The sequence below is a fragment of the Perna viridis genome, chromosome 5 (assembly GCF_037379345.1).
Source record: "Perna viridis isolate PV_CMFRI_1.1 ecotype Kerala chromosome 5, ASM3737934v1, whole genome shotgun sequence".
Classification (NCBI taxonomy): Eukaryota; Metazoa; Mollusca; class Bivalvia; order Mytilida; family Mytilidae; genus Perna; species Perna viridis.
Genome location: NC_142449.1, coordinates 47,536,745 through 47,551,659, shown reverse-complemented (window position 1 = coordinate 47,551,659; position 14,915 = coordinate 47,536,745). Strand labels below are relative to the sequence as shown.

General features: G+C 33.9%; 2 protein-coding genes across 16 annotated transcripts in view; both read left to right on the top strand.

The window, feature by feature from the left end:
• LOC148617996 (cell adhesion molecule CEACAM5-like) overlaps window positions 1-5,034 on the top strand; it is a 23,688-nt gene extending 18,654 nt beyond the window's left edge. For 5 of the 15 annotated variants that reach the window (XR_015922589.1, XR_015922593.1, XM_088585701.1 and 2 more), the window contains one exon: window positions 240-536. Coding sequence is in view for 6 of the 15 variants with exons in the window: in XM_088585701.1 (XP_088441827.1) it covers window positions 240-406 (167 nt within the window). In the remaining 9 variants the exon portion in view is untranslated. Of the gene's footprint in view, window positions 1-239; window positions 537-1,988; window positions 2,701-2,724 lie in introns of those variants that run through there. The other 10 variants (XR_015922595.1, XR_015922591.1, XM_088585704.1 and 7 more) reach the window with 5 other exon arrangements.
• LOC148617995 (uncharacterized) lies at window positions 2,744-14,915 on the top strand. Its single transcript, XM_088585697.1, has 4 exons — window positions 2,744-2,755; window positions 6,682-6,805; window positions 8,964-9,047; window positions 10,209-14,915. The coding sequence occupies exon 4, from the start codon at window positions 12,141-12,143 to the stop codon at window positions 14,913-14,915; it is 2,775 nt and encodes a 924-aa protein (XP_088441823.1). The 5' UTR covers window positions 2,744-2,755; window positions 6,682-6,805; window positions 8,964-9,047; window positions 10,209-12,140.

The window sequence follows — 14,915 nt, the reverse complement described above, 5'->3', positions numbered from 1 at the left end:
TGGCTTCATTATAGGTCTTTCTTCTAATGCATTCTTATGAAAAAAGATGTTTTTTTTTTGTATTCAATTTTAAAGTAAACACTATTATTTGGTTCTGATATTGAAATATTTTACAATGTGTCTTTTATGTACATGCAGTTAAGCTGCTTTTACGGATAGAATAATATCTTTTTAACTGATTTTGAATAATGATCTTTAATGGTTGACAATAAATTCATACAATATGTTTTTTTTATCAGATGAACAATCTTATGTAAATTTAACTGTTTTCCGTGACACAACAAAGACAAAAATTGAATATCACCAAAAGAACAAAAAGGAAGACTTCGAAAAGATTCAAAGGAAACCACCTGTGAAACAAGACGGAAAACAAAAACTGCACCCTAAACCAAATATGAAATGTTAGAACACGAACTGTTTGAATTTATTTTTGCTTTTGTTAATCTTTGAAACTCATAGCAAAGAAAAAAAGAACAAGAGAAAAGAGATATAGAAAACTTTCATTTCATTACACGAGCAATAAATATAGCTTTGAATATTGATCGTTTTTAATATTGCCAATTACAATGTTAAAAAGATTTCTCTGCCGTTTTGTAGCAAGTACGATTTGGATGGCAGTTTATCAGAAAGTTGAGAACGTCTTGCTACGATCACTAATTTTTTTCTGTCCATAACAATATAGGTTACTCTTTCAATCACCCACATGTCTGTTTTGTCTGACCATAAACTATTTACAGAAATTTGCCGTAGTTTAAAATTTGAACCCCCTCCCGCAAACACCGAAATTTCGTCAATTTCATTAAGATAGGTTTACATTAATTTAGGATTTCTGACTTTTAATTTTTTAGTCATGATGAATTTCGATATTTGATTATGCTTCCTAATTCGATAATTGTTTTAGTTTTGAGTACTTTTTGTTTACGACTCCACTAAAAACTGGTAGCATGGACCAGATTCACCGGTAGGGTAAGCGTCCTCTGCTTTTCTAGAAATACCCGGCGAGTTGCTCATAAAAAAGTCAAGTCCGGGGGTAGACAAACGAGGAAAGGAAACCTCTGACACGTTGAATAAATCAGTTTTCATGGTGCAGCTGGATACACAATAACGAACACGAGTTTATGATGACGACCATAAAACTTCTGTAGTGATGATTTCAATCTTGTACAGCATAACCCTGTTCCAGAAGCCTATTTATTAGAGTTCTAGCACGATACAAAAAGTCTGCTTAGTTTCGGCAAGATCTGGCATAATGTATGAGTTGTGACATGAATAGTCCATACGCAGGTGGTGAAGGGATGTTGCCACAGATGAAAGGAAAGTTGACAGTTCTGAATGAAAAGTCATCACGTTTGTCGTAAAGTTTGGTCAATAGTTTTTCTTTACCATCGATTTCTATGTGTAGGTTTAGATATGAGGCTGACTTCACAGTGTCTGTAGTATCCTTTATCTCAAGTTATTTGGCGTAGATGGGACGTATCAATCCCTGAAATTAGAATTGTTTGAAGATAATACGTCATCTATATAGCGGAAACTGAGATAGCCAAATGATATTCTTTCTTTTTGATCAGATCAGCTATAAAGTCAGCCTCATAAGAGTGAAGGAATAGGTCAGCAAGTAAAGGAGAACAATTTGTTCCCATTGGAATTCAGACCGATTGTTAAAAAAACACGTCCAACACACTGGACAAATATGTCGATTAAAAACTTCAGCATTTTGTAAACATCTTCCTCTGTATATTTGGAAGATGATTTAGAATTATTTCTTACGAAATATGAGGAATCTCTACCGAGAAATATATATTTGTTTCTAGGTGTACCATCTTTTTTTGGAAAAAAACACAACGATGTATAATGTTTTTAAGTCGGGATTTGAAATGAGTATGGGTAATAGAAGTATACAGTGTTGAAAAATCATAGGTTTTAATGCTATAATATTCAGATAATAGCCTTGAACTGATTGTCCCCAAAAGATCTTTCGAATTTTTCAGGATCCACATTGAGTAAATAACACTACGGGAGTAATAGGTTTTGTGGTAGGAATGCAGACCCTCTTTGACAGTTGTGAGTATAGAAGTGAAAAGGGGTGAAAGTATCACTGCTATTTATTTTCTACGTCTACCTCTGATAAAGATTATACTAAAACCGTATTCAGCATACCGAAAGTGGAAATATTTATATGATTGGTATTCTATTAAATTTTGACCATTTTCAACCTTTATTTTTTCGTTTATGGTGTGGTTTTAATTTAGTGCTTTCACCTTGGTTCCCTTGATTACTCTTTTCATTAAGCTTTAGGATTTTTTTTCCAATCTCTACTGGTATAATGGGTAACATATTTTCTAAATAACTAAATCATGAAAGTCTCTGGAGAAGCCTAGTTATCATAATCTTTATTTTCTTATTCCTTTGTCTCTTATCTTTTCAGTTGTGTTCAGTTATCCCTAATGTGTTTATTTCTCGGCGGATTTTTCTAGAAAAATAGAGATCGCTTATCCTACCGGTGCACCTGGTCCATGCTCCCAGTTTTTAGTGGAGTCCGAGTTGTTTATTTTCTTTTTGTTGCTTTGTACATATTATTTTGGTTGTTTTATGTTCTTTGTTGTGTGTGTCTTTTTTTTTCCTGTCTTGTCTTTGTCCCTGGATTGCGTTCTTTTGATTTCCGCTAGAATCTTGGTTCCCTTGATTACTCTTTGCCACCCTGATTTAATGTTTTTTTTGTTTTAGAAGAAGTCAAATTTGAATATTTGTTTTAAATGTAAGTAATCAAGTTATTAATTGCTATAAAGTTTGAAATGTTCTTTTTTAAGTGTCTTGTATTAAGCACTTTGTGTCTGCATGTTTCCTTTTCAAATTTTTTGGCAAGCGGGAGTGTATTGTTTCTTCTGAATAACATTTTGTTAAAGTCAAAAAGTTATCAATGAACAAGAAATAAAGGTATTCCATTAACATCTAAAAGAAATTTTGTTACCTTGCTCTTTTACACTTAACATTCTTTATATAAAGATCTAGACATACATAAGGGCTAAGTACAGTTGTACATATAACATTATGAGGTATAATGAATATGAGGTGATATTCAGAACGTAACGGATATTTAGAAGAACGAATTATGCTGATGAAGCGATACTGAATACAGTGTTTCGGGAAAAAAGCTACTAGATTCGATTTAGATATCCAATTTTTTTCCAAAATATCAACATCTTCAAGCGATACATGATGCGCAGAGGAAATTAGGACTAAATGTGGTAACAGCAACTCATAACTTACACGGCAACATGGAATACACATGGATCACAAATAAAAAAAAATATTGAAGCAAGAAATTAAAGAAAGGAAACAAAAACAAAAACACAAAAACAAAACGAACAAGAAAAATATTGAAAGTGCTGGTGCCCGAATAAATATTGCTGTGAATACTCATAGTAGTGATGTTGTTGACTGTTGCCTTTTGAAAATATACAAATAACTAATAAAAACTCTCTCTTATTCAAAACGACAACAAGTTGTATATTAGATACAAGAATTATGATCACATGGTTCTGAGCTATAATGACATGATTACGATGAGAACATCTGACATTTTTGTCTCCTTCAATTTAGAATGGCAATGAAGTACAGTACACTCGATTTAAGCCTCGTGCAGGTCCGGGTGTTAAAAGAATAGGCCTGCAGCAGCGCAAAGCTTGTCGTAAAAGGCGACTAAATAGTGCTCAGAAACATAGCCGGGGCTAGGCGCTCTGCCCACCGAGCAACTGGGATGTGTGCCCCAGATGGTGGAATGGGGTACCCCTGGCGTGTTACATGCTGGCTTTGTCAGGCTATAATACGAAAAACCTGAACGCAAACCATAGTGGTGCACCGTGTTGGGAAAGATGCCACGTTTCTAGAATGTTAACGAACCCTGGTGTGGTATTCGATAGGAGTAGGAACCTTTGCACTCCTCCACAGGAGGCTAAATTGCGCGAACTTACCCATCCTCCCTTTTTCTAGTGGCAATCAAATTTTTTCGACCCTTTTATCCTTGTGTCCCATCTCCTCTTTTTTCATTTCATCATCATTTGATGTTCATTTTCCCATCCATTTCATGTTCATCGTCTGAATATAGCTGAAATATTGCTGCTAGAAGGTTAAACCCCAACAATCAATCAATCAATCAATCAATCAGTCGATTTAATATCACCCCCAGGACATTTAAGCACGTTTATGATATATTATCAGTTGGATTTAGGTTTTATATATTATGAGGCACAAATTTCTTTCTCGATCTAATGACCCCATCATATTGGACTGTATTGGATAAACTAGAATCCCAAGTATTTAAAAGTAAGAATAAAAGTAAGAATGAAAGATTCATCGTAACGATTGAGTGATTTCATCCTTCCATAAACATCACAATGTCCAGCTCCAATTTTCTTGATTACCATTCCTCTATAGCGCAAAATGTTTATTTTTACAGTTTTACCGCTAATGTCTAGGTATAAAATAGACGTCTTACAATCAAGCACTTTCGTATCTACGCGCACGCTTGGGAGGTCTAGATCTTTACATCATGCATTTAAAAAGAAAAAAAAATAAGAACATAAACAAATGCCATAAGATTACGAGTCACTTTTCACAAACCACCAAATTTATTCAGCAAGTGACATTTTAATACACTAGATAAATTGATTGATCACTTAAATTGTACAATTTAAAAATGAGAAAAGGGGCGAACTTAATTGCACTTCTCTTTTGAATTGAGCACATTGTATCAAGACCGACTCCATTTCAAACATGAAGTTATTCTCGCAACATTTAAGTATTTTTGTAAAGATATTTCTCTCAGAAATATTTGCCTTCGGAAAAATGATACACTGAATTGTTTTGATTTCCTTATTTAGAAGTATACTTATTATAAAACATAGAAAAAAAGAATTGTCAAAGTTAAGCGGTTTTAGATGCTTTAATTAGAAATATTCTAGTACAAAAAAAATAAAATAATGAAAAAAAAATAAATAAATAAATAAATAAAACAGAAAAAAAAACAAAAAAAAAGGTATTCGTCATTTTGATCTATCTACGTTGTATCTATATTTGTCTTATGCCCACTCTAATGTGTCCTTCAAATCTATTCAGTACGGATGTTTTTCTGACTAAAAATCCGCCCTTCTCATCTTTTTATAAGTATTTCAGGAAGTAGTTTTAAAATGTTTTGTCTCTTCATTTCTATCTCCATTTGAGTAGTTTCCGATATTGCTCTGTAATAGGCAAGGAAAGATTAAATTTTATAGTTCAGTTTATTGTTTTACAACAAACGCAAATATCACTTAGAAAAGATTTGCTGATTAACACAGGGCAAAAAGTACTTGTGGTTAATTGGTCAGCGACAGGACCGAATATGACGTTATAATAAAAGGTTAACAGGTATTAACTAGTAATAATTTTACATCTTATTTTACTCAGGACAGTACTGCATAAAAGAATAACATTTTTTTTTGTAATTTGTTAACAAAACTTCTAAATAAAAAAAAATCAAAATAGAAAATGGAAAGCCAATCTTGTGTATTATATTAGCGATAATAAAGTTAATGTACATACATCTGAATAAATTAAACATTAACTTTTATGCATCCTTTACCCATATTGAATACTTACTATTTAACAGCATTTTAATTTTACTCTATTTAATAAATATTAGAAGTAGTTTTAAAAATCACATGGTGTTTTTTTTCTTTTATCAAAACTGTCTCTCTGGCAGATTTTGTGAAAATATTTGACACTTAAGATACGAAAATAAAATATTGCCGTTGTTATTAAAAGTATTACTGTATGTCAATCGAAATGTTTGCACATTGAGACTGTATAATAAATAGGTACAAATAATGTATGATATTTAGTAAAATATGTGCTTATATTGCAAACGAAACACATTTTGCAGTTTTTCCACAAATACCTAACACCTTTATGCAAAATGAAGCCAAAAATTCTGCCTAACTTGATAAATCAAAAGATATCATTACATTTTCGTTGGTCACATGCTTCAACAACTTCAATGTTCTAGGCATAAATCGTATTAAATAAAAACAACTTTTGACAAAGTATTTAGTTAATTGAAGCATGCTTCACATTTGTCCAGATCCTATAGAAAACCACTTGCACACCTCTTAATTACATGTTGCATATATACAAAAATTTGTGACATCATTATGATATGTAAACGTTGCAAATCTTCTTGTCAGGGTTTATTCCTCTTTTGTTTATTCAAACCTATGCCAGTAAGTCATTTTAGATTTGGAAATTGATTTTAAATATTAGGACCGGAAATTGGTATAAACGAAAACAGACTTTTACCCCTTTCCAAATAATTAAACCAACTGTTTTATTAAGCTCTGCAACCTGAAGCATCAATTATATATGTATCATAGAGTCCAGATATATTTTAGGCAGAATGCATTATTCCGCTGGCCAAAGTTTAGTGATGTATGAATCAGTTGGACCGGAGCTATTTTGGAAGCGTCTCTGTAGATTCTGATGTACTTAATTTTCATTGGTCGCGATAGTTCCATGCACTCATGTTTCATGTATATATCAATGTTGGTAACCCTAGTTATTCAGAAGGAATACAAATGGGAGGGGTGAACGACATACCATCCACTCACAACTGTATATAGATGCACACAAGTATAATTGTCTGTTATAAAGCAAAAGATGTAGTTCCGTGTGTCTTGTACATAAACCTAAATGGACTGGTGATGACTACAATGTGAATACAAAACCGGACGCAGTTCCTCAACGATTGCTATATCACAAATGGATGACAATTTTGGCAAGTGTGTTTTCATTTTCTAATGGTTTCGTTCTTGACCATTATAGCTTTTTATATTCTTTCTCTAAGACTGTTAATTGTTATGCTGTTAGAGTGTGTTTTTATAGAACCTTTCCTAAGTCACATTTAAGTGCATGAGACAAATAAGACAATAATAAATATTATTAGTACTACTTTTAGTGTAAGTCGCTTATGACACATTTGGAATTCTCTTGGTAATGTGCTTGTCTCAAGTGCGGGAAGTCGACCTAGTCAATATCAAGACTACAAAACTTAAAGTCTGCTTCTCAAGCAAACACAGTTAAAGAGTAATCAAGGCAACCAAGGTTATAGCGGTAACCAAAAGAATGTAATCCAGGGACAAAGACCAAACATGAAAAACAGACATACACAACAAAGAACATAAAGTAACTACAATCATACATACAAAGTAACAAAAACAAATGAGCAACTCGGACTACACTAAAAACTGGGAGCATGGACCAGTTGCACCGGTAGGGAAGTAATGAAGACTTGATGGCAAATTAATGTGTTTGAGTTGGGTAACTTGCCCGAGTTGGTATGTCGGGCTAGAAGAAAGCATATTTAATTCATCAAATATTAACATATTTTATAAATACTTAAAACACATCTGCGTAGGGCAAAAATCTACTAGTTATTTTACTGATTAAACTTTTAGGGCAAGAGACTGTAGAGTCTCAATTGGTTACTCATTGTACAAAAATAATAGAAAGGTACAATTTATTACAATTTTGAACTAAAAAATGTCCTATATCCATACGAAAACAGAAAGTAAAAATAATAGGTGAAGATTTCGTTCAAGTGCTAATATAAACAATTCAATTCACAATCAAATCAAATTAGTTTCTGTACCTTAGTCATATTTACTTCCGGGTTTAATTCACCATATAACCTTCATAAATTTTACTGAATGAGTTGTACGCGCAACGACTACAGATTAAGGAACGTAATTAAAAAATAAAAACATATAACAATTCAAAATGTTAGACAGCTATCTATAGACTATTCTTTTCTTAAATCACACATGTTAGTAAGAAGCACAATGGCTCATTTAACTTTTTAAACATTTCAAATAAATATATCAAATCTTCATTCAGATTTAAACCTTTAATTTCACTTAGTAAACAATCAATAAAGGGTAATCAAGGAAACCAAGATTCGAGCGTAAATCAAAGAGTGTAATCCGGGGACAAATACCAGACTTGACAAACAGACAAACGCAACAAAAGACCAAAATGGCCAAAATAATGCATACAAACAAAAAAAAAAACAACAAAAAAAAAAAACAAACGTAAATGAGCAACACGGACTCCACTAAAAACTAGGAGCATGGACCAGGTGCGCCGGTAGGGTAAGCGTCTTCTGCTTTTCTCGGAACACCCGCCGGGTTGCTCTTAAAATGTCAAGTCCGAGATAGACGAGAGGTGAAAGGAAACTTACACCGTAATGATAAACGTGTTCATGATGCTACGACCGACCAACAAACGTCTATAGTGATGACTTCAATCTTGTAGCAACACAACCCTGTCCCAGAAACCTTATTATATGAAGTTTAGCGTGCATAGTAACGATAAGTTCTAGCATAACGTATGAGTTGTGATATGAAAATTCCACACGCAGGAGCTGAAGGTTGTTGCCACAGATGAAAGGAAAGTTGACAATTCTGAATGAAAAGTCATCACGTTTGTCGTAAAGTTTGGTCAATAGTTTTCCTTTACCATCGATTTCTAAGTGTAGGTCAAGATATAAGGCTGAGTTCACAGTGCCTGTAGTATCCTTTATCTCAGATGTGATTGATCAAATCCCCGAAATTTTGATTGTTTAAAGATAATACGTCATCTTTATAGCGGAAACTGAGATTAAAGGATCTAGCTAAACGATATTCTTTCTGTCGGATCAGACCAGCTATAAAACTAGTTTTACAAAAGTATAGTATTGGGAACTGAGATCTAATTATGGGTCTTTTATATTGAAATCGTCAGTTTGATATTGTTTTTACTTTTAGCAAATAAATGTTATAACTTCTTGTTACTTGTACAATATCTTTTTACTACGTTTTTGTAGTACTATTTACTGTTAAGTGTATTGACATGAACTGATAAATTTAAAAAATAAAACATTGATATTTATTTTTTAGTAACCTCAAAGTAGCGGATGAGAATGTTTTACAACAACTACACATTGAATTTGGTAATATTTCTGACATTCTTATCTCATGCAGGTTTGTATTAAAAAAATATAATGTGTTTATACTGTTCAAATCCTAGCTACTACTCAAAAGGAATTAATTGAAATCACTGCACCTTGGAAATGAATAACACGACATACAACCAATTAAAACACTCATGTTTACCCAGACTAAGACTAGATTGTAGACCAATGTCAAACATACACAACGATTATTGCAAAATGTATGTCTTACAACATATAATAATGATATCTTTTCCAAACCACTTTGTATTTAAAAAAAAATATATAATTCTTAAAAGCCTTTGGATTCATTTTTTCCAATACGTGTTTGCGTGTTTAAAGTATTTCGCTGTCAATGTTCAGTCTTTTTTGCAATATTTTCAACCTCCTTTTGTTTGTTCCATTTCGTAGCATTATTATTTTTTTGCATAGTGACACCCACTTTTCTTTCCATAATTAAATTTAACACACCTTAGAATGTTATTTGCATTTTTTTAAAAACTCTTTTGTTATTTTTTCAGGACAGAATTTTTGATAAATAAAACATGCAGAGTCGCAAAAATTTTATTTGCTTATATCTCAAAAATGTGCACACTGACTCACTCTTCGTTTCTACTTACATTGTTTCAGCATGAAATGTCTTAAAAGATTTCACAACACTAAATCCTTAATCCTAAACAGATCAGCGAATAAATTTAATATGCACAAATATTTATCTTAATGGTTTTAAACAATATATGCTTTGAAACATATGAAAGCATACTATAAATTATTTGAAAACATATTTTTCTTTCATGTATATGAAAATCTGGCTTGTATTATTTTTTTAAATTCTGTTTTTAAAAGTTAACTGTAACTTTTTTTATAAAAAGAAAATGATCGTTTTGTTACTAATGGCTTACTATTTCCTTTGAATTTCAGTTTTTCATGTTGAATCAATATCACTGACTGTGACGCCAGATTATATTAAAAAAAGGTCTACTTTGACATTAACTTGTGATACTTCATATTCCACTACATTTAACAGTAGTTCATTTGGGGTACTTGCAAGTATAGTAAGCAATTCAAGTAGATGTTACAATAACGATACATCGACTTTATGTTCCACCATCTGTTCTTGCAACGACAATAAAATTTCGTATTCATTTTCCCCAACGTCAGCATCAAATGATTCCTTCTTTTGTTTCAATAGTGAAGAAGGCAATAGCAGTGATGTTTTTGTAATGGCAAATGGTAAGTCTGTCTGAGGTGTCTTAAACTATATAAAATAATTCTAAAAAGGAACTGTTAAATGGTTCTATCGATTGCAATTCAATACAGTTGTGAAGCAATTGTGTTTGGGAATATCTTGACATTCTCACGTAAGTACACGTATGTACACTTTGTTATAACTTTATTACTGTTTATATCACACCTATTTTTGTCAGATCTTAATCTTCCTTACTATTTGTTCCATTGAAGCTGTTTAGAAGACAATTATATTTTTTGACTTCAATTTTCATATATTTTTAGATAACGTTTTTTTTTAGCTTTATTTCTTTTCACTTTTAATTTTCATTGACAATTACATAGAAATCGAATTGTAACCTTGATCTAGTTAAGATAAGATAGTCGTTGTATGTCTGGTCATCCAGTACTTGGAACTAATTAATTATTTTGATAGCGGTCAGCTGTTTAACATATTTAATGATCTGTATCAGACAGACAATGAGAGAGTAAAAGTTCAAATTGGTAATTTGGGGAGTTTTCCGTTACATTTAGGTTAATTGGGTTTATTTGTTCAGATTCGGCAGATAATTATGGTCAGTTAGAAATCAGAGTTCGATCGGTAAACATTGTATTCAAATATGTGAATGTATATATTATGTAAATAAACGTAGGATTAGAAAGATCGTTTTTAATCGAAATCATGGTCGTAGACAAAAGTTATAGTGCTCGTCGTCTAGCTTCCCAATTGCATGGTTGAACAAACAATCGTGAAATCGCTTCCACTGCGCAATCACTCTGCTCCATTTTCTGGTAGCAGAGCGTGGTTAATATGGACAAAACGGACTTATCGAAATCGTATCGAAATTATAATTCATAATCGGAATTAATATTGACATTTAGTAATCGTTAATCGAAAATGAGCAATTGGGAGCTAGATCTTAGAAACGAAAAAATGGAAGAGACAATGATCGAACAACAAAACGAAAAAATCGAGGATATTAAAAAGGACAAGGCAAAAGCTAAATCGGCCTTCACAAAATTGAGACATAACCTTCTCCAATTAATCGATGAACCGGACGAAATTCCAGATCGTGATATCATCAAAGAAATAAGACAAAAACTTACAGATGCAGAAGAAAATGCTATGAACATTATGGAATTATTATATGACGAATATAAGAAGAGAAACGAAATATTAAATGTACGGAAAACAGCTAATGAACTAGAACAAATGGAATCAGAATTTTCTGAAGCGATAAATGAATGTCAAAACTTTTTGATAAGTACAAAAGACGGTTCTAGTGTTTCATCGCGTGCATCGAACTATAGAGAAGAAATAGATAGACAAGATGTTCCAGTTACCGACGATAGTGGCGATAGACGTGAAATTAAAGATGACATTGGACAATTAGCAGATCGGATTAATCGTGACATACTAGTTGAAGTTCAAAGTGACAATCGTATCGAAATCGGAAATGACATGTGGAAGCAGTTGAAACGAATTGCGATTCCAATATTTTCGGGTGACAAACGAAGTTATGAAGCATGGAGGGCCGCCTTCATGTAGTGTGTGGACAAAGCGCCGGCTACACCTGAATATAAACTTTTACAGTTAAGACAATACTTATCGGGAGAAGCATTAAAAGTGGTTGAAAATCTTGGATATTCGGAATCAGCGTACGTGGCTGCAAAAGACAGATTGGAGCGTAAATATGGAGGTAAACGACGACAGATCGCACGTTATATAGAAGAGTTAGAAACTTTCAAACCAATTCGAGTGGGAAATTCAAGAGATATTGACAAATTCGCAGATTTAATTGACGTAACTGTTGTGAATCTAAGGGATGCCGGTCGTAGTGAAGAACTTGGTAATGGATCGTTATACAATAAATTACAGCAAAAGTTACCCGAGTCTATGCTTGCGCAGTACCATAGATGGGTATTCGAGAAACGGAGACCGGAATCAGTCGAATCGTTGAGGGAGTGGATAATTCAGGAAGCGGAATTCCAAACTATCGCGAGCGAAACTGTCCGAGGATTAGACAACTTGAACAACAATGACGTCAGGCGTCCGAGACCGGGTACAAACAGAACTTTCGTCAGTAACACTGAAAACACAGATAGAAATGCTCGTAGACGACTATGTAAAGTATGTAATGAGCCGCATGGTGTGTGGAACTGCGAAATGTTCAAAAGAATGGATTTGCAAAAAAGGTGGAATGTTGCAAAGGAGCATAAACTTTGCTATCGTTGTTTAGGAGATAATCACCTCGGACAAAGGTGTCCAAGAAGTAGAACGTGTGGAATCGATGGTTGTAGGGAGCTTCATAATAGAATGTTACATTATGAAAGGATTAACAATTTTAATCAACGCAGGCGAGTGGACAGTAACAATGTGCACAGACATTCAGAAATATTCAAAAGTGTTACAGAGCCGAACACTGAAGGGGAGCGTCAAAACAGAACGATGATCGCTAAAGACCGAGAAAAGGTAAATAATGTAATTTTAAGAACTGTACCAGTAATTGTCAGAACTGGTAATCGAAAGTTGAAAGTGAACGCACTACTCGATGATGCTAGTACAAAGACTTATATTAATTCGGATGTAGCCGCAGAGTTAGGTCTCCATGGACAGTTACAAACTATGACAGTAAATGTTTTAAATGATGAATGTGAATCGTTTGAAACAATGCCAGTTGAGTTCGAAATTGAAAGTGTTAATGGCAGAACAAGAAATCGAATCGTAGCTTTCACGACAAACAAGGTGACCGGGAATATGAAACCCATAGATTGGCGACAGCACAGTTCTAAGTGGGAACATTTGAAAGGCATACAGTTTCCGGACATAGGTTCGAAGCCTAAAGTTGATATGTTAATTGGTTTGGATTATGCCGATTTACATTATTCGTACAAGGATATTCGTGGTAAACCAGGCGAGCCGATAGCAAGATTAACTCCCCTTGGATGGACGTGTATTGGGAATCCAGACACTGATGACAATCTGACACATTACAATTACACATACTTCGTCGGAAGTATCAATGAATCAAATGAATACGATTTATTGTTAAAGAAATTCTGGGACATTGAACACGTCAAACCTATCGATAAGAATGAGATGTTAAGTGCCGAAGATAAACAAGCTGTCAAAATCGTTGAACAATCAATGTGTTTCAAAGATGGTCGCTATGAAGTAGCCTTGCCTTGGAAGAGTGACCCTGCTAATTTACCGGACAATTATAATATGGCTTATCGCAGACTTGAGAATACTGAGAAGAGGTTAATTAAGGATGCGACTGTGAAGAACGATTACGTTGAAACTATTGAAAAGTATCTTGACAAAGGTTACGTCCGTAAAGTGCCAGCTGAAGAAGAGGTGCCGAAATCGGGAAAATGGTATTTACCGCACTCTCCAGTTGTAAGACCAGACAAGGAAACTACAAAGACAAGGATCGTATTCGACGCGTCTGCAAAGTGTGAAAATGCATCGTTAAATAGTGTCATTCATCAAGGTCCAAAATTACAGAGGGATTTATTTGATGTTCTATTGCGATTTAGAAAGAATCCAGTTGCGTTAGTTTGTGATATTGCTGAAATGTATCTGAGAATAAATATAGCTCCAGTTGATAGGCCATTTCACAGGTTTTTGTGGCGCTCAATGGAATTAAATCGAGAACCGGATGAATATGAATTCAATAGTGTTGTCTTCGGAGTTAATTCTTCGCCATTTCAGGCCCAATATGTTGTGCAGAAGCATGCCGAGTGCATGAAAGCGTCGCATCCGCGAGCTGCGGAAACAGTACTTCATTCGACTTACATGGATGATAGCATGGATTCAGTAATGAATGAACATGAGGGAATATTATTGTATAATCAATTGTCTGATTTATGGTGGAAAGCTGGAATGTACGCACGCAAATGGTTATCAAATTCAGAGGCAGTGTTAGATTTTATTCCGAAGGAAGATCGCGCGTCCGAAGTTAATCTTGATGATGGTAGTTTGTCTACTGTGAAAACCTTGGGAATTATGTGGAAAGCGAATGTAGATTTATTCACATTCAAAGCGAATCCTCCAGGCGAGGACTTTGTGTACACAAAGCGAAATTTCTTGAGAAAAGTGGCTATGTTATTCGATCCTCTTGGATTTATTTCGCCGTATATAGTGAGAGCTAAAATGTTGCTTCAAGAAATGTGGTTAACTGGATATAATTGGGATAATTTACTAGATGAAAATTTAATATGTAAAGCAAAATCTTGGTTTAAAGAGCTAAATGATTTGAATCAAATCAAAGTTCAAAGGTGTTTACAAGTTGTGGATCAAAATGAGGAAATTATTCATACTAATATTCATACATTCGTTGATTCGTCTGAAGAAGGATATGGTGCCGTTTCGTATATGAGAATCGAGTATAAGAGTGGATTAATTTCGACAAGGATTATTGCATCGAAATCGAAAGTTGCACCAATTATTGCAGTTAGTATTCCGAGATTAGAGTTGATGGCTGCTGTTTTAGGATTAAAACTTGCACTTTCCATTGCGGAGCCGCTTAGAATACCGACGGAACAACTTGTGTTTTGGTCAGATTCTATGGATGTTTTATGGTGGATACGTGGTCGAAGCAGAGACTTCAAGCCGTTTGTCGCGAACCGCATTGGAGAGATACACAGGGCTTCGAGTCCAACACAGTAG

Excerpts from the sequence above, each read along its gene's own strand:
- LOC148617995 (XM_088585697.1), top strand. The coding sequence starts at position 12,141 with ATGCTTGCGCAGTACCATAGATGGGTATTCGAGAAACGGAGACCGGAA.